At 33.4% G+C, this 19,155-nt stretch overlaps 1 protein-coding gene across 1 annotated transcript; it reads right to left on the reverse strand.

Moving 5' to 3' along the window:
* Positions 1-15,935: 15,935 nt before the first annotated feature.
* LOC131614871 (uncharacterized) lies at positions 15,936-16,845 on the reverse strand. Its single transcript, XM_058886409.1, has 3 exons — positions 16,758-16,845; positions 16,165-16,677; positions 15,936-15,970 (listed from the first exon to the last, which is right to left on the reverse strand). Exons 1-3 carry the CDS (start codon positions 16,843-16,845, stop codon positions 15,936-15,938), a joined length of 636 nt encoding a protein of 211 aa, XP_058742392.1.
* Between the last annotated feature and the right edge of the window lie 2,310 nt (positions 16,846-19,155).

Raw genomic sequence — 19,155 nt, forward strand, 5'->3', positions numbered from 1 at the left:
ACAATATCTATCAATAATTTGTCATGTGCATCGCACGGGTTGAAAGTACTAGTAAAATATATAAAAAAACACGTAATAGGTGGCATCTCATTCATTTAAGAGACCCCTTATATGCTGATTCTGAGGAATTTATTAAGATTGTATTCAATATTATGCGAGACTCTGACAGGGAAATTTGTTTCAATTTCTTTAATGAAAATCGAATTACTGAGCAATTTTTTTTGTAGTTGATTTGCAAAACTTGGTCAATTTGTATATGCAGCACGTGTTAGGGGCACAAAGTGATTTCAAATTGGTCATAAATTAGGGCAATGACATGCTACAAGATATGGTTTTGGAGGAATAATATAGTTTATGCTGAAGATTTTGTGTTGCCTACCAATTTGAAGGTTGATATTTGTAGACATGTTTAAACTTAATATATGTAGTATGTTGTAATGAAGTCGGATGCATACTCTAGATAAACAAAGGATGTTATAGGGTGTTGTTTCCTGCTTAGGGTCACAAATAGAGACTAGTTATGTGGTTTTTTAAGGAATTGGTATTTGCAGTGTTGACACGTAAAGGTATTGTTGATGGTTTTCTTTTTGTTTTTTCTAGCGGTTTTTAGAAAATTGAACTTTATATTGATTTGATGAAAGTGGTGAATGCACTGACTAACTACATCTACAGAAGGGATTATGGCTTATGGGTCGTTTCATAATATAAAGTCATTGTTTGTGCTTGATTAGAAGTATTAAATTAATAATGTTTTTTTTTTTAAACTAATAAAAGTAGATGCTTTAGAAAATATTGGAGTTTCAAATAATTTTGTATTGAATATTTATCATTTGTGTCCAACTCGTTCCAATATTTATTAGGTAAAGTAATTTAATCATTGATTTTAACCACTTCAATACAATATAATTATATGCATGTTATTGCGTTTATTCAATACTAGCGTCCAGACGGGCACTCACGTGCCCGTCTGTCCTCTTTCTTCGATATGCAGCGGATAAAAATATAAACATTATTTTTTATGTTTTGATTTTTAATTTTTATTTAATTATTTATAAAATAATTTAAAAAAATAAAAATGAAAAAGAAATAAAAACTGGCATATAGCAAGTTAGTAAAGAGAAATTGAAGTTAAAAAACAACTAAAAAAGGTATAATTAAAAGGAAAATAGGCTACATCAAAACTATGTTTTGCCTTTATATATTATTATAGATAAGAGACACATATATATACAATACTATAACACCTTGCTAACAAAACCAATATCCCCAAATCCTTTAACAAAATCAAGTCTGTAGCTATCGGGCAATGGAATATTGTAGGGAAAATTGTTTTTCTCAGCTCAAAACCTGAAATTTTCATCGTCACTCTTTGACAATATAGTTTTCTCATTTCATCACATTGGAATGCATATACATTATATATATCCTTCTATTACCTTTTCCCATATAGGAACAATTGGAAACCTATTTTCTATGAACCAAAAGAACTAAAAAGAATCAAAAGAGATAACAAAACCAAACGAAAGAGAGTGAAAATATAAAGACGTTTTACCCAAAGGTGGTCTTCCGATATATGAGTTTGACACAAATGAAAAAAGAGGGTAAATCGGCATGTGCTTTGTGAGAGCCAGGCTTAGTTGTTCTGTTGCGGTTTTTCTTCATAATCAAATAAAATCTAGTAGGTGAAGATCCTATTTTATTGTTTATGTTCCATTAATGCATATGAAGATCCTATTTTATTGTTTATGTTGCGGTTTTTCTTTATATTTTCTTTTTGCTATGTAATTCACTTAAATATTAGCACTAGATTTTTTATTTTTTCTTCTTCCCTCTACCTCTAACATAACTAAAAGAAAAGGCATCCAATTTGGTCTAATGTTTATGGATAAATTTATTTCTCTCTTCACTTCCACATGACAACAAATTAATGTTTGAGATACCTGTGGCGATATGAGGAAGAAAGACTTACTTGCTTGTAATAAAAAGTGCACCGAAGGCGCACAACACATGTAAACATTTAAATCTTTTGTATTTGCTACAATTTACTTACAATTTGAATCTCAAAAAAGTTTTTTCATTTCTATGTTCTGATTTACATGGAAATAAATTTGGTATAGTTCTATTTCTCATTCATCAACTAGGTATTGTATGCATATTAGGCTGAAAAATTCCTGATAAATGGACATGTGAAGAGTATATGTTGAGGGAACAAACTTTCTAGGTTGAAAAATCTGTCAAAAAAATGAAAGGACTTCTATCAAAAATTTCTCGTCCTTTCATTCTTTTGACAGTTTTTTCAACCTTATCTTGCATTTATGAGAAAGTTTGTTTCCTCAGTATACACTCCACACATGTCCAATTATCGAGAACTTTCCCGATTTAACATGCATATAATACTTGATTGATGAATGAGAAATAGAACATACTTCCATGTAAATCAACACCTAAAAATAAAAAACTTTGTAGACATGTTGATTGCAAGTAAATTATGGAATATGCAAATGATTAAAATATTTACGTGTGTTGTGCATCTATGGTGCACTTTTTACAATAAGTAAGTCTTTCTTCTCCACATTGTCACGGGTATCACAAATTTTAATCTATTGTCATGTGGAAGTGAAAAGAGAAATAAATTTATCCATAACAAATTCAATGCCTTTTCTTTTATGGATGCTGAAGGTGGAGGAAAAAAAGAAAAAATAAATAAAATCATGTGCTAATATTTAAGTAAATTACATGGCAAAAACAAATATAAATCCTGTAGAGATCAAAGACCCAACGAATACTTCATATGCATTGACGGAACATAAATTGCAAAGTAGGATCTTCACGAGCTAGACTTTTTTGGATTATAACAAAACATTGCATCAGAACAACGTAACTAACCTTGGCTATCACAAACCACATGTCAGTTTACCTACTTGTTTCTTCTGCAAGATATGTGCTTGGACTTGTACTGCACCGATATATATAGGAACAGCTGAACAGGATCTCACCTAATCTTTTTATTTTGTTTCTTTTACAATTATTATTTTTAGACTAAATAGGGAAAATAGTAGTTTAATCAATCAATTTTTCTATAATAGAATCTTAAATTTGAAAATTAATATGAATGTATTTATAAGATTTTTTTAAAAAAATTTATAGATATTATTTTATTTTTTTATGCTTATTCTATATCAATCAATTAATGGAATCAGATCTCATTTTGACTAAATATGTTTATTAAAATCTTTTTGTTTTGTTTCTTTTACAAATATTATTTTTAGACTAAATAGGGAAAATAATATTTTAATCAATAAATTTTCCTATAATAGAATCTTAAATTTGAAAATTAATATGAATGTGTTTTTGAGATTTTTAAAAAAAACTATATATATTATCAAATATCTTATTTTTATTCTATATCAATCAATTAATGAAATCAGATTTCATTTTGACTTTCTTAATGAAATTTATATTTCTTAAAGATTTACTATTTGAGTAATTAATTCATGTGCAATTGTTATATCAGATAAAGTTTATTTGTAGAATGATGTAAATTTTATCTATCAATTACTCTTTAACCCATGGTTTAAAACATGAATTTGATCCCAGAATATAAAGAGTAGAAAAATAAAAAAGTTAGTCAAAATAATGTGATTTTTACCTAAAAATAATAATCCCAGAATATTATTTTCATCTATAAAATGATATTTTCCCTATTTTTATTTATAAAAATAATGTGATTCTTTAGTAACATAATTTTTTTCAAAACTTTTCTTAATTTATAAAATTATTATATCTCATAATTAATTTTTAATTTTCTAAATTTATTATATAATAAAATATGATAAATAATAATGAATTTATTGAGAGTGCTTATAGAGAAATATTATAATTATAGAATATATAACTTTCTTCTCTTTGACTAAATAAAACATCAAAGAACTTTAATGTGCAATGGATAAAACACAATCCTAATAATTTTGAAAGGTTACGAGTCTGACTCTTAAAATTTAATAGAATTTTATTTTTTAATTTTAATATTGTTTTTTTATTCTAAATAATTAACATAATAGTAAATATTAATAAAATTTAATTTTAAAATGGAGGCAGCAAAACTTAATTAAAATAAAAACAGTTGATCAAAATTATAATTAATCTAAAAACTAAATATAAAAAGACCAATCCTCCGTATCAAGAAATCCACCAATTCATCGCTCTGATCACTAAACCAGCTGCATTATACTTATTTTTGCCAAATTAATTACAATTATGGTCCGAAGACCTTACTGAACAATTTCTACTCTTCAATTTATGGTCTAACCGATCAAACGGACTAGTTCAGCTTGAATTTTAAAACACATTAATAACAAACTGGTGTGTTACTTTTACTTACAACATCACTCACTTACAACTTACAGTTAAAATTTTACTGATTTAATTTTTTACTTGAAACTAAAAATTGACAATACTAATAATGTTCTTTCTTAAAAATATAAATAATAATATACAAGTTATAATATATTCGTTTTGCTTTATGTTATTTAAAACTTTTCATTTTTTTCTTTATGAAATAATTTCATTTTCATTACTTTTACTTATGGAAAGTCTTTTTATTTTGTTTTTGAAAGAGAGAAATAATTGTTTTTTTTTTTAATTTTACTCATTCTTTCCTCCATATAGTCGTAGTTAAAGAAAAAACATATTTATAAAAGGCCTGCAGAGGGTCCCACAATCACCCCTTACTTGGATACTTCACATATTTCTTAGATGTGTTGTCTTTTTTTTTTTTGAAAATTTCTTTAGCCACCTCCCTATGGGGGTTACCCCCAGCGAAAAACCGAAATTACCTCTGCTTCAGAAATGAACTTCCGAAGCTTTGATTTTTTTTAAAAAATTTCCACAATTCGAAAGTGCATCTTCGAAAACACCTCATGGGGGGTGTGTTCGGAGATGAACTTCCAAAAACACCTCATGGGGGGTGTTTTCGGAGATGAACTTCCGAAAACACCTTTGTTCAGATTTTGAGGGGTTTTGGAAATGCACTTCCGAATTATGCAGAAACAGAGATTTTTTTTTATGTTTTTCTTAACAGTTTCGTATTTTTAATTAAAAGAAACTGGGAAATAAAATAAACGACATATAAAGGTGAAAATACTAATATGATAAAAAAAAGAAATATATACAAGCTCAACCAAATCCAAATAATAATAATAATGTGCTAAAGATACAATCCGAAAACAAAAAATAAATAAACCCGACCACTACTAGGTGTGCCTAACCCTCTCTCCCTGGGACCTCCTCTGCCGCCTGTATGTCGCCGCATGGCCCGCATCAGTGACGATCATCTCCATCACGGCGACTGCCTCTGGACCGCCCTGCTGAACGACACCTCGATCCAACGCGTCCCGCCCAAGCATCTCTATCCGCTGGCAGATCGGCATGAGATCAATGGCGTGGTCATCGTCGGCCTGCTGGTTCTCCATGATCTCCTCGTGTGCTGGCCTAGGAGCGCCGGGAACGTCGGGTCTCAGAAGAGGATGTGACACCCGGTAGAACCATGTGACGTATCCCTCCTCACTGTGCCAGTCCTGGGTGACCCGAGTGCGACGGTACTCCTCCGGTACCACATGACGCTCCCAATCCTCCCATATGGCAGTGAGCTGCACTCGGGTCACAATGTCGGGAGCAGCCTCAAAGGGTGACCTGGGTATCCGCTGCACGAATCCGAACTGACGCATGCACCGCTCAGGGAGATACCGGACCATGATGCCGGTCCCACATGCCAGCCAGCCTGAATATAGAGCAATGTCGTCAAAGGGGACAATCTGAGCGTAGTCGCTGAACGGCCTCCAGGTGACGTCGTCATGCATCGTGCGGTCTAGGTATCCACGGTATGGTCCCACCGCATCGTTCCCCCTCTGGAGAACGTATCTCGCGGCCCTGGGCATGGCGTCCACGTACGCAGGATCGATGTGAAAGCTGTGGATGCGGGAGAAGTAGGAGATGATCCAGCTCTGAAACAGAAACACGATAATGTATTAAAAATAAATACGAAACATAAATAAATACGAAACAATTAAAATGAAACGTACCGTGAGTAGTGTGAAGGATCCGACCAACTGCCTCGTCCTCCAGTTGGAGGCCTCATTCAGCTTCTGGTAGAGGTATGCCAGAGTAGCTGCCCCCCAGTTCCACTGGTGAACGGTATCCAGGTCCATGAAGTAGCGGAGGTAGGTCACATCGACATACCTTGCACTCTTGTCCACAAAGCAAGCAGCGCCTACCACATGCATGTACCAGCACCGGAGAGCGCAGCCGCGGTGGTATTGTGTGAATAGCTCGTCACCCGCCTGCTCGGCATGGCCTCCGCATCCAGGTGGTGCTCGAAATAGCGGCTCAGTGTGGTGAACCGGACATGAGGCCCAGATGTCGTGATGCACTCGAAGTCAGCAACTTCGGGCTCCATGCCCAAATAGAGCGCCATCCAGTGACTACTGGCCTCGACCCTCTGGATCCGGAAGTGGGTCAACAGCGGCCCCCTGATGGGCAGGTGGAGAAGACACTGCACGTCATGTAAGGTGATCGTCATCTCCCCCACTGGCAAGTGGAAAGAAGACGTCTCTTTGTGCCAGCGCTCCACAAATGCCTCCTGCATGCCGATGCTGATGGTGGTGTACCCCGTCATGCAGAGCCCGCTAAGCCCTGAACCTCGCACCGCGTCGTTAAACCACTCAGCTGCTGGTTTAAACAGACTGAAAATCTTGCGGGCGTGGTTCACCATTTTCAACGGCTCTCTCTCCTCTTAAAAAAAAATAAACAAAAGCATATGTTAAATAGATCGTTAAGAAAATATTGAATAAACGTCTAAATTATAAACGGTTAAATTATAAAAAATACCTCTCCCTCCCAAATACGTCGAGCGACGTGATCGTGGTAGTTAATCAGCACGGAAGTGTCAAAGGGCCCTCCCGGATAGCTGTCCTCCTCCTCATCCTCCTCCCCGGCTGGAGGATCAACATCCGGTACCCCCTCCGGCTCGTGGTAAGGCACTGCCGCCACCTCCTCCTCCTCCTCCTCTCGCTGGCGGGAAGAAGATACCCGAGCCAGCCGACTCCTAGATCCTAAAGTAGATGTACCCTCTCCCATATCCACGGGAACTCGCACACGTCGTCCCCGACCCTGCCCCCGTCCTTGTGTCGACGCCAGTTGCGCCGCCGCCCGCTCGCGTCTAGCCGACGCAGTCTGGGTCTCCCTACCCTGTCTAACGCGTGCTGGTTGGTTGCCTGACATGTTCCTATAAACAATTGAAATCGATAAATATGCGAGACAAAAGAAAAAAAATAAAAAATGCACTTCTGATACAATTCGGAAGTTCATTTCCGAAACTGGGAATGGAGGTGTTTTCTGAAATGAACTTCCGAAACACCCCTGCGCAGAACTTCTCTGCAACCTCCAATGGCAGACCCCAAAAACCTAAACCAAAACTATTTTTATGCCTACTAAACAACCTAATATCAGTACCAACCTATCTTAATGTGATTTTTTCAGTTTCTAAACACCCTAATATAGTAATGTATAATGGATCTAAAAATTGAAAAAAATGATAAACTTACCAATTAGTGTTTGAGATGAGTTTGGTTGAGTTTGGAAGAAGAGTTTGGCAACCTCTGATACTTCACACTTGCTTTTGCAGAATTTTTGAAGAGGGTTTGAGTTTGAAAGAAGATTAGGGTAAATGATTTGGGGGAGGGGGGCTGTTTTGCTTAATCTGCAAAACGCGCATTATTTCGGAAGTTCATTTCCGAAATGCTGTTTTCGGAAATGAACTTCCGAAATAAGACAATTTTTTCAAAAAAAAAGGCGCTTTTGGAGATGCATCTCCGAAAACACCTTTTTCTTGCATTTCGGAAATGCATTTCCGAAGTCAGGGGTAGTTTGGGTTTTTCACCAGAGGTGGACTAGAAGGTTGGGAGGTGGCCAAAGAAATTCTCTTTTTTTTGGATACCTTGCATTTATCTAAGATCGCCTGATCTAGAAATCGGTGAGTGACATGTCCTTATTCTGTAGCAACACGTAAGAAATTGTGGGAGAGGTAGCCTATGCTCTTTAGAATATCATGGAAGAAACTATACATTCCTTAATTTTTTCTATTTTCATGGAGCCTTGGATTCCTGCTCACTGCGGTTATAAATACCACATTGTCATGGTCGAGAAGAAAAACCTAACTCGGATAAAAAATACACGTATACATAGCTTCTAACCACTACGTGAGCTAGCTTTCAACCTCACAATAAAGTGTAAAGCCTCAGACAACCCTTTATAACTAGCGGTTGCGATACATTTTTACTTTTAGCAAGTACAAGTGGCGCTTATCCCGTGGCCTTGGTAAAATTGACCCAGGCCACCATAACGCCTGCACCTAGCCGGATTACTGTTCATCTGCACATTTTCCTTTACCACCAAGGTGAACAAAAAGACAAATTTTTTTTCCAATGATGAATTTGAAGGTGAATAAAGTTTCATAGAAAATATGTGCACTGCTATGAACGACCTTCGTTGGTAGAACCAAACTTTGGAGGATAATGCCATCCATATCCAGCAATATCAGCATGAGACAAACATGACGGATGAATTTGAGTTATTGGATCCCCAAAATTTATAATATGAGAGAATAGAGGTTGATAAGGGACAAATTGTGTTTATATTTAGTATTAATTAGTGGCACCACTTTAGTGAACCAACTGGATATTCCTTGTACTCTCCATTCTAACCTAAAAGCTAATGTAGCTGACTTCATCCATAACTCTAATTGGTCGGTTCCAGATGATTTAGCAAACTGGTTTCCTAATCTTATTGGTATTATCAACCAGTCTCATATCCCCATTGAGTCTCGACCAGATGAGCTACGATGGAAATACTCTGTAGCAGGTAATTTAACTCTCAAAGAAGCTTACAAATTTAAATCCCCCCTAACGCAAATCTTAGCTGGACAAAGCTGATTTGGAATAATTGTATCCCTCCCTCGAAATCGTTGTTAGTGTGGAAGCTTTTATTCTCAAAGGTTCCAACAGACGAGAATTTAACTAATAGAGGCATTATGCTTTTTCCCTCGATGTGTGTTCTCTGTAGCTGCCATGAAGAAAATATGGCGCATCTTTTTCTGTTTTGCAGGTTTGCACATCATATTTGGGACTGGTTTTCCAACATTACTCAACATACCTTTAGACTAAACTTTAAGGACATTTGGGATGTGTGTAACAAAAATTGGTCTCAACAAGGAATGGTAGTTATTATTTCTGCCATAGTCAATATTTTTAACCCAATTTGGTTATGTAGAAATTAGAGAGAGTTTCAAAGCAAGACCATTCATTGGAGGCGGGCCATAAATCTAATTATTGCTCAGGTCCATCTCTTAGGTAACTGTAACAAAGCTTCTTCCTCATGTGATATGAAAGACTTCTTGATTCTGAAAGCTTTCAAAGTATCTTCTCATCCTCCTAGAACAACTAGATTAATAGAGGTATTATGGAAGCCTCCCCTAATTTCCTGGGTGAAATGCAACACGGATGAAACCTCACACGGCGCCCCGGGTCATGCAGCTTGTGGGGGAGTTTACAGAGATCACAATGTTTAATTTATTGGCGGTTTTGTGGAGAATCTTGGTAAGAACAACGCTTTAAATGCATAATTTATTGGATTAATGAGAGCAATTGAAGAAGCATCAATTAGAAATTGGAATTCCTTGTGGGTAGAGACCGACTCTTTGATAGTCACACAAGCTTTTAGCAATTTAAACTGTGTTCCCACTTCATTAAGAAATAGATGGCTCAACTATATATATATAGAACGAACAATATGTCTTTTATTATTTATCATATTTACAGAGAAGGAAACCACTGTGCAGACAAACTAGCTTCATTAGGCCTATCCATTCAAGGTTTTGTTTGGTGGAACGAAGCTCCTGTGTCTGTTTTTGACGACTTAGTTCGTAATACGCTAGGTTTCCCCTATTTTCGTTTTGCTTAATCTTTGAGGGTTTCGGTCTTATGTCCCCCCTCTTTTTGTACTCTTTTTTCTTTTAATATATATTTGTCCTCTTTTAAAAAAAAATTAGTGGCACCATTTAACTTAATTAATTGGATATTCATGTCAAAACCTCAACCATAGTGTTAATACTAGCTTTTAACTTTTATCGTATAAATCTTGTATAGTTTGATCAATTGCAGCTTATTTTGTAGATTTGTTTGTATTTGTCTAGCTTTGGGAAATAAAAGGCAAAATAATAGCTTCAACATGCATTTTTGTAAGGAAAGCAAAAGCTAATGGTGGGACGAAGCGCGATGAAAGCTCCCTAGAAGATTCCAAAATAGAGGTTTGCGTACTAATCGATGTTTTCCTGCGCTAAGCGCCATTCAAGGCAGTTTTATCATTTTTGTTTTGTATAAATAGATTTAACTTGATATTTTTAGGGTTAGACACCATTTTGGAGAGAGAAATACACTACAAACATTGTAAAAATTCATAATTGGGGAAGAAGAGCTGAATACGCACCAATAATCGGCTTCTCAACATTGATTCTTATTCATCTCTTCTCTTTTATTGTGAAGTAAGATACGATGATGATGTATAGCTAAATCCACTGTGTCCGGATTAGATGTAATTGAATGTAATCCTATGTATTTTTTCTATCCTTGTTATGTGAACTAGTCATGAATCAATATAGATGTTATCTTTGTTTTCATGTTATTTCTATGGATTGAATCATTATTGAGAAACATGTTTCAAGTCTTAGCCTAAGATCATCAAATATCAAAGACCAAAGTCTATACATATATTTGGAGTTTGATATTCACTTGTATAAAGTCTTTATGTTATTGTATTGCTTAATAGGTTGAGGGATCATTGATTAAACAATACGGTAAAACCCACAACACCAGATAGACATAAGTGGTGTTGAAGAGTGATATGTGATTATATCGCTTAATAAACTATATTCACTTACTAGATTATGAGAATAAATATGAAATAGGTTAATGAAATCTAATGCTGACATGTTTCTTTAAACGTTAATTTTCTAAGCATTTACTGTTGTGACATGTTATTGAAATCATTACTTCTTTTACAATCTAAACCCTTATAAATCTTTTTCTTAAAATCATATCAACTGTGGAACGACAGTGATATCACACTAATCCATGTGGAGACGGTACAAAATACATACCCCTCCAAAAGTGTTTCAACAGAGGCGCCCATCCTTAAAAAATTAAGCTACCATCATCGACTAAGTTTGATGGGTGCGGTGATTAATTTGAGCATGTCGCTTCTATTAACACTCAAACAGTCATCATTGGGGAACATAAATATTTGAAATACAAACTTCTATTTGGAACTCTTAGAGACGCCACTCTAAGGTGGTATACGGGTGTTCCTGACTCTCTTTCCTAGCAATCCGGGGTTGGTTAAGTAGCTGGTTCGTCAATTCATATGAACGTATTTATGAGATTTTTAAAAACAAATCTATCGTATTATTAAATATCTTTATGTTTATTTTTGAAAAAAAACAAAAAAAATTATGTTTATTATATATCAATCAATTAATGGGATCAAGTCACTCTTTATTTATGAAATTTAGATATCTTGAATATTTAATATCTCATTATTTAATTCATGTCTAATTGTAATATCGGATAAATTTATGAGTTTAAAGTTACTACATTAAGAGTGTGAACCAATATTACACATATGACCATCGAAATTCTTATACTTGTCATGTCATGTCAATATTTTAAAAATACAAAATTTAAATTAAATATTTGTCTTTCATTAGTTGATAATGTAAACATATTTTGACAATGCATATTCTATTTTTTTCTAAATTTATTTGTAGAGTGATTTAAATTTTATCGAGAAATTACTCTTTAATGAACTAGCATGTTACCTTCTATTACAACATCACTCACTCACAATTAAAATTTAACTAATTTAATTATTAACTTGAAATTAAAATATTGAAAATAATAATAATAATAACGTTATTTTTAAATAATAATAATAATAATAATAATAATAATAATAATAATAATATACAAGGTAAAATATATTCGTTTTTCTTTATGTTATTTCAACCTTTTCATTATTTTTACTTATGGAAATACTTTTCATTTTGTTTTGGAAAGATAGAAATATAATCATCTTCGCCTATCTATATATGTTCTAACAATAATAATAATAATAATTTTTTTTGAAGAATAATGTTCTATCTATCTTTTTTTCCTTCTTTTTTACCTTTTGTTTGTTTCTCTCTTTTTACTTTATTTTTTAAAACTATTTTTTATGGAAACAAATCTTCATTATGTATTAAAAAATTAAAATATAAATTTACGTTTAAATTAATTATTGTTATTTAACTAAAATTTAATTTAATGCATGTTCTTTTAAGATTTTATTTAATATTTTCTTCATCTAGTCGTAGTTTAGAAAACTAGCAATTACATAATATTTTCTTCATCTATTACAACAAAATCATCAATTTAATACAACACTTACCCATCATCACAACAACATCATCCACAACAATTAATCAACTCGAAATGTGACTCATAACAATGCATATGCATGTGGTACCATTTGTAGTAAGACTCCCAACTTAAACATTTCCCATTCATGCCATCGTCACTTTTGCCATTCAGGCCAACTTAAACATTTTCCTTTTTCAGACCAACTTAAACATTTGCCATCTTCAGGCCGTTGTGTTTGCCATAATTTTTCAGGCCATCATGTTTGCCATAATTTTCAGGCATGCATTCTGAAATGGATGCGACTTAATGAATGCGACAATCACATACAACACAACAAAAATCTCATCACGAGGCATACGCCTATATCACTATTATTACCAATTATTAGAGGTAATCATCATCACAAAATACATAAGCCCATATCGTCACTACAACACTGGCCATAGGCCTACAACATCATCATCGTATCAACAGCATAATCATAACGATAATATAATCATAATCACATCACCAACATCACAATATCAACAACGTATTATTACAACAACATAACAACTATACCAACATCAACATAGAACAATTTTCAACAATATATTCATTGACAGTAGACAATTTCAGCAATTTCATAAACAACCACCACAAACAACCACACACCACAACAATTTCACACAACCACAAACAGAGGCGATTATACAAACCCAATTCCACATACAATTCATCATAAATCCCATCATAGAGTCAGAATCCCACCCTTACCTTGGATTGAAGATTACTCTATAATTCTACCGATCGAAGCCTTCTAGCTTTAACTTCTAACCCTTTCCTCTTTTAATCAGAATCAAAAGCTGAAAATTTTCCCAAATATGCAGCTACAGTGCGATTATGATATCTCGTAACTCAGACCTTATTTTAAAGATCCCAACGGTCAAAATTTAGATATAGGTGTTGTGAATCTACCTTCTAAATTTGGCCACGATCCAACGGTTAACGAATCGGGGATCTTCGATTTAGTGAGACTGCTGCAAGAAAAATGGGAATGAGTTTCTCTCCCATTTTCTCTCTTCTCTGCAACTCCCCATGACCAATTCCCCAAGACTTTTCCCCTGCTAATTAACCTAATCCTTATCTTAACCTAATTTCATTAAACCTATTGGGCCTAACTTTCTCACCCCACCTTTTACTACCACCGTCACTTAATTAAGTCCATATAATAAATCTAGTATTTCTTCAATACTATTTCTACAACTTAATCAATTAATTAATCGACTAATTAATCATAACAACCCATGTCAACAATTTCAACACTCCACAAATTCAACACCCCACAAATTCAACAATTAAATTCAAAATAATTTGAAAGTATTTAATTAAATAATTAATTAAATACCGGGTGTTACAGTTCAAGAAAAAAACTCACACATTATTGAATAAAGGCTTTTACGCCTTGAAGAGAGCATCCAGAACATTCCTTCCCGAGAAAATAAAATTTAAGAAGTTGCTTCGAGAAAGACTCGTGTTGTCGTCCCGAAGCTAGTCGGGACAAAAATAGACGAAGCTCCTAGAATGAAGGATCATCACAGAAGTAAAAAACACCAAACTCCTCCTATGAGCCCTGAAGAAGAACAGAGAAGTCATGCTCCCTCCCCCGCTCAAGCAGGAATCACTAAGATAAGGTGCAACCAAAGCACCCGTCGTCGATACAAATCTTGGAAAGAAAAATCCCCAAGTTTATGGAAAAGCCTCCCAAGCTAACAGACTATGACATAAAGGGGGATCTTGTTAAACATACGCAGCTCGTAAACAAATAGTTGAGTTACTTCACTATCACTGGTGCCTCCAAATGAAAATTGTTTGCATTAACCTTGATTGGGCTAGTTCAGCTATGGTTCAACGGCCTACCAGATGGACATATCGATTCTATGGTAGAATTACATAAGAGAGTTTCGATGCAACTAAGTATCGACGATATGTGATAACCCAAGCAGCCCTGACCTAGATCATTCAGAAGAAAGAAAGATTGCGGTCATATAATAATCGACTTTCGCAACTCTCATTTAAGGTGAACGAAGCTCAAGAAGGCCACAATTGTTTAATTTTCGAGAACAACCTCTTGAGTGACCATCCTTTTATGCAAAAGTCGGGGGGAAAGGAAGGTCAAATCCATCCAAAAGATGCTGACAATGGTTTAAAAAACATTTGCAATCAAGCCACATATTTTAAAAAGCAAAATTTCAAGTTTTTAAAAGAACCAATCGATTGCTTCATTTAATAAATCAATTGTTAGTATGCCTCTGTTTGTGAAAAGTTGAAAATTTGAAAGGAACAATCTATTGATCTCTAGAAGCAACCAATTGTAGGGTCACGATTTGCCTTGAAAATTGACCTCACAATTGATTGCCCCTTCCCCCCACAATAGATTGTTTAGTGAAAATGTTCATATTTTTTAATGTTACATATGTAACAATCAATTGATCCCTCAGTGCAATCAATTGCTTCCTGAAGCTGTGTGAAAAATCTGAAACATCATAATGTCTCTTCATTGCACATGTTCATGAAACTTTTTCTAAATCTTTGCAATTAAATATTTTGCAAACATTACGACTCATTTAAGAGGTGTCTTGTGATGTATTTAAAGCAAATTTAAAAATCCTTTGAATCAAGGAGATTAAAAATCCACTATAAATTTGGTGTGTTATGTTAGAAGATTATAGGAGAGTCCATGAATATCTGAGTCTCCAACTACACGTCATCTTTCTCTTCACAAACTCCTCAACCACATTAGTGATCTGGCCAAAGGTGTAATAGAATTTCTATGATAAATTATGTAAGTATTAATCATTTAAAACAACCATGCATAAATAATTTTAAGCAATAATTTTGATATTAAACACATTATGCATACAAACATTCCACAAAGCAATAGTAGTTTTTGTCGGAGGAGTTTTTCACTAGGAAGCATTGATACATAGTGTCGAATTAGACACCTTTGTGAGAGACACACAATTTACTCATCCAATATGAAACTATTTCCCCACTTACTAACACTTGCATTATTATTCTAAATCAAACACCACTATATTTACTCATTTTTCTAATTTGGTCAAAACCGCTTCTAACAAATTTTTTTTTTTACACAAACTTTATTTTTGTATAAAATTTAATTTGTATGTATCAACTATATAATTAATATTTATAATATTGTTAATCAGTGGTAAACACTAAGCCTCTTAAACGTTTGACTTTAATTATAATCACACAAATGTTTGGGTTTTAACTCCATACAATATTTGGTAAAAAAAACTCCATACAATATTTATTAGTTAAAGAAATTTAATCATTGATTTTAATCATTTCAATCCAATATAATTATGTATATGTTTGTCATTGCATTTATTCAATATAAGAGACACATATTTTAAACTAATAATACTATAACACCTCAATAACAAATCCTATATCCTCAACTGCTTTTACAAAAACCGAGTATTTAACATTCTTGCCATCCAAGAAATTTACTATAAACTGGGAATATAGTTTCCCCTCCTTCCTCTTCTTCCTCCTCCTCCTCCTCCTCCTCCTCCTCCTCTTCTCCCTCTTCCTCTTCCTCTCCCTCTTCCTCTTCCTCTATTTCTTCTTTCTGGATTCATCTTATACTCACTATTATCATGCTGATATGCATCGTTCTTAGACCATGGCATGCTATTTTCTGTGCTTTTGTTATTTGCTTCCCATGTTCCCCAATTTCTGTTCCCACTATTTCCTGCTTGATACATGTCATGCAACTCACCACCAGTGTACTCCTTTGATCTCCATCCTTCAGCAACATAACTTGGTTCGGGAGATTTTATTACTCCTTTGTTATCATCCTCCCATCCAGTAGGTCCGAGTCCCCATCCAAGTCCTGTGAAGGACTGTTTCAAACGATGAGAACTATCGATAATCAAATCCTCGTGTCCCCTTTTTTTCATGTTATGTCTTGCCTCTACTTCTCTATCCAAATCTTGATTGTGATGTGGATCGTTAACGTACATGTTGGGATCGGGCAATGGAATGTTGCCGGGAAAGCCGTTGTTCTCAGCCCAAAACCTGAATTTTTCATCGTCAAATGCCTCTTTGACAGCATAGTCTACCCAGTTCATCACATTGGAATGCATATTCATATTCTGGTTATCTGTGAACCAAAAGAAGTAAAAAGAATCAAAAGAAAGTACAAAACGAAACCAAAGAATGTGAAAAGAAAAAACACTTTACCCAAATGTGGTTTTTCGCTATGAGATGAAGATCTCCAATGACCCACTTGATGATTACTGATCCCTTGGTCTTTTCTCCAATTTTCCATTTCAATAAGCAGCAGAGAACACAATGATGATGAGATGAGTTTGACACAAAGAAAGAAAAAGTTCTCCTGACGTTTCTTGTTTCTTCCACAAGATATATCCTTTGATATGTATTTGGCCACTATGTATAGGGACGTTGTTTTTTTAAAATAATATGATTTTCTAAAATCGAATCTTAAATTTGAAAATTAGTAAATGTATTTATGAGATTTTAAATTAAAACAAATGTATCTATACAAAATATCTTTATGTTGATTCTATATAAATCAATTATGGCATCGCTTCACGAATTGACTTCGTTTATGAAATTTAGATACTTTTAAGATTTAATCTCTCAGTAATTAGTTTATGTGTCATTGCTTTTACAATTAAATTTATTTGTAAGATCATGTAAATTTTACTGATAAATTAGTTTTTAATCAAGTGGCGTTGAAGTAATACTGGCATACAATGGAATACTGGCATTGATTTGAAATTAAAAATTGACTATGATAATAATGTTCTTTCAAAAAACATAATAATAAAATATTAGTTATAATGTATTTATTTTTCTTTATGTCATTTCTACTTTTTTTTTTCTTTATGTTATTTATTTATTTTCATTATTTTTTTGGAAAATATTTTCATTTTATTTTTGAAAAATGGAAACATACTCATCTTCAATTATATATATTATAAAATAATGTTGCATCCTTTAAAATAATAATAATAATAATAATATACTAGCAATAATATATTTGTTTTTATTCATAATATATTTTTATTTTCCTTTTTTTATTTAATTTTTTCTAAAACTATTTTCATTTCTCCCTTCTTTTCACTTTTAGAGATATTTATTTATAGAAACAAGATCTTCATCATTTAACAAAAAAGTTTTCATATATGCATTTATTTTTAAATTATGTTTTATCTATTTTTTACGGAATTATATTTTGTCTTATTTGAAATATTTTTTGAATGGAAGAATTTAATGCCTTTTCTTTTTATTAAATTTTTTTCACCACTAGTATTTGACATATTTGACACCTTATCTGATTTAGAATTCAGTCTGGCATCAAGTAATTCTAATTTCCTCCAATAGCAATTAAGATTATTGATTAAATAAGATATTATACTTTTATTTGTTTTATTTTTGTTTGGCTTAAATACAGTTTTGACACCCTAAAATTTTCAATTGTTTGATTTTGGTCACTCAAATTTTTCAATTGCTTAATTTTGGCTCCCTAAGTTTCAATTGTTTGATTTTGGTCCCTCAAGTTTGTCTCTTTTTTCATTTGATAGTTCTCTAATGACATGTAGATTAAATTTCTTGTTTTTTGTTGTTTTTTTTTTATTTTCTTCTTTACAATTATATTTTTCTTCTCTTTTAATAGTTAAGCTTTGAATGTAATATTTTGAAAATTTTAAATATTTCATGCCACTTGGAATATAAGGACAAACACACAATATCCCTTATAAAAAATTGAAATTCTATATGACTAATATATTTGCTAGATTTTGGGACTTTATGCTTAACTATCAGGGAGTTATTGGCCAATGAATTTGTTATTTTAATTAAGTAGCGGTTTATTTTATTTTGTTAAAATAATTTATCATTATGCATAAGTTGAATGAAATATTTAAGATTTTTTAAATATTACATTCAAAGTATAAGATTGTAAAGAAGAATATTTAAAAAAAGAAAAGAAAAGAGAAATAGCAACAAAAAAAAAAGAATTAGTCTACATGTCAAGGGGGCCAAAATTAAGCAATTGGAACTTGGAGATCAAAATCAAGCAATTTTAAAACTTGGGGGACAAAAATCAAGCAATTGGAACTTGAGGGACCCACTACAAGAAAACATTGATTTTGCCAGGTGAGAAGCAGCTAGCAAAATAATGTACTTGCGGGGTGATTTTCACCTCGCAACACAATTTTTTTTTATAAAAGAAAGAAAAAGATTTTTCCTCTCATAACTGATGGGTGAAATTTATTTATTTTTTTTGAAAATAACGTTGCGAAGTATTATTCACCCGCAACTAAGTTTCAAAAAAATAGGGGGAAATTAAAGGTTGGAATTTATTGTATGTCAGATGTGGTAGGTGACCATTTGACACCTTTTCAAAGGCAGAAATTGCGGGGTGAAAGTCACGCCGCAAGTCCTAACGTCTCTTTACGTTGCGGGGTGCAAAATACTTCGCAAGTGTTTTTTCAAAAAGTTGATAGGACAACGTCTGAACTTTACTGATGGCATTGAGCACAGGGCAGACTTTGGCTGACACAAAAGTTGCAGGGTGGGAGTCACTTTGCAACTCTCAACAACAATAAATGTT

This window comes from Vicia villosa, linkage group LG6 (genome assembly GCF_029867415.1).
Source record: "Vicia villosa cultivar HV-30 ecotype Madison, WI linkage group LG6, Vvil1.0, whole genome shotgun sequence".
Classification (NCBI taxonomy): Eukaryota; Viridiplantae; Streptophyta; class Magnoliopsida; order Fabales; family Fabaceae; genus Vicia; species Vicia villosa.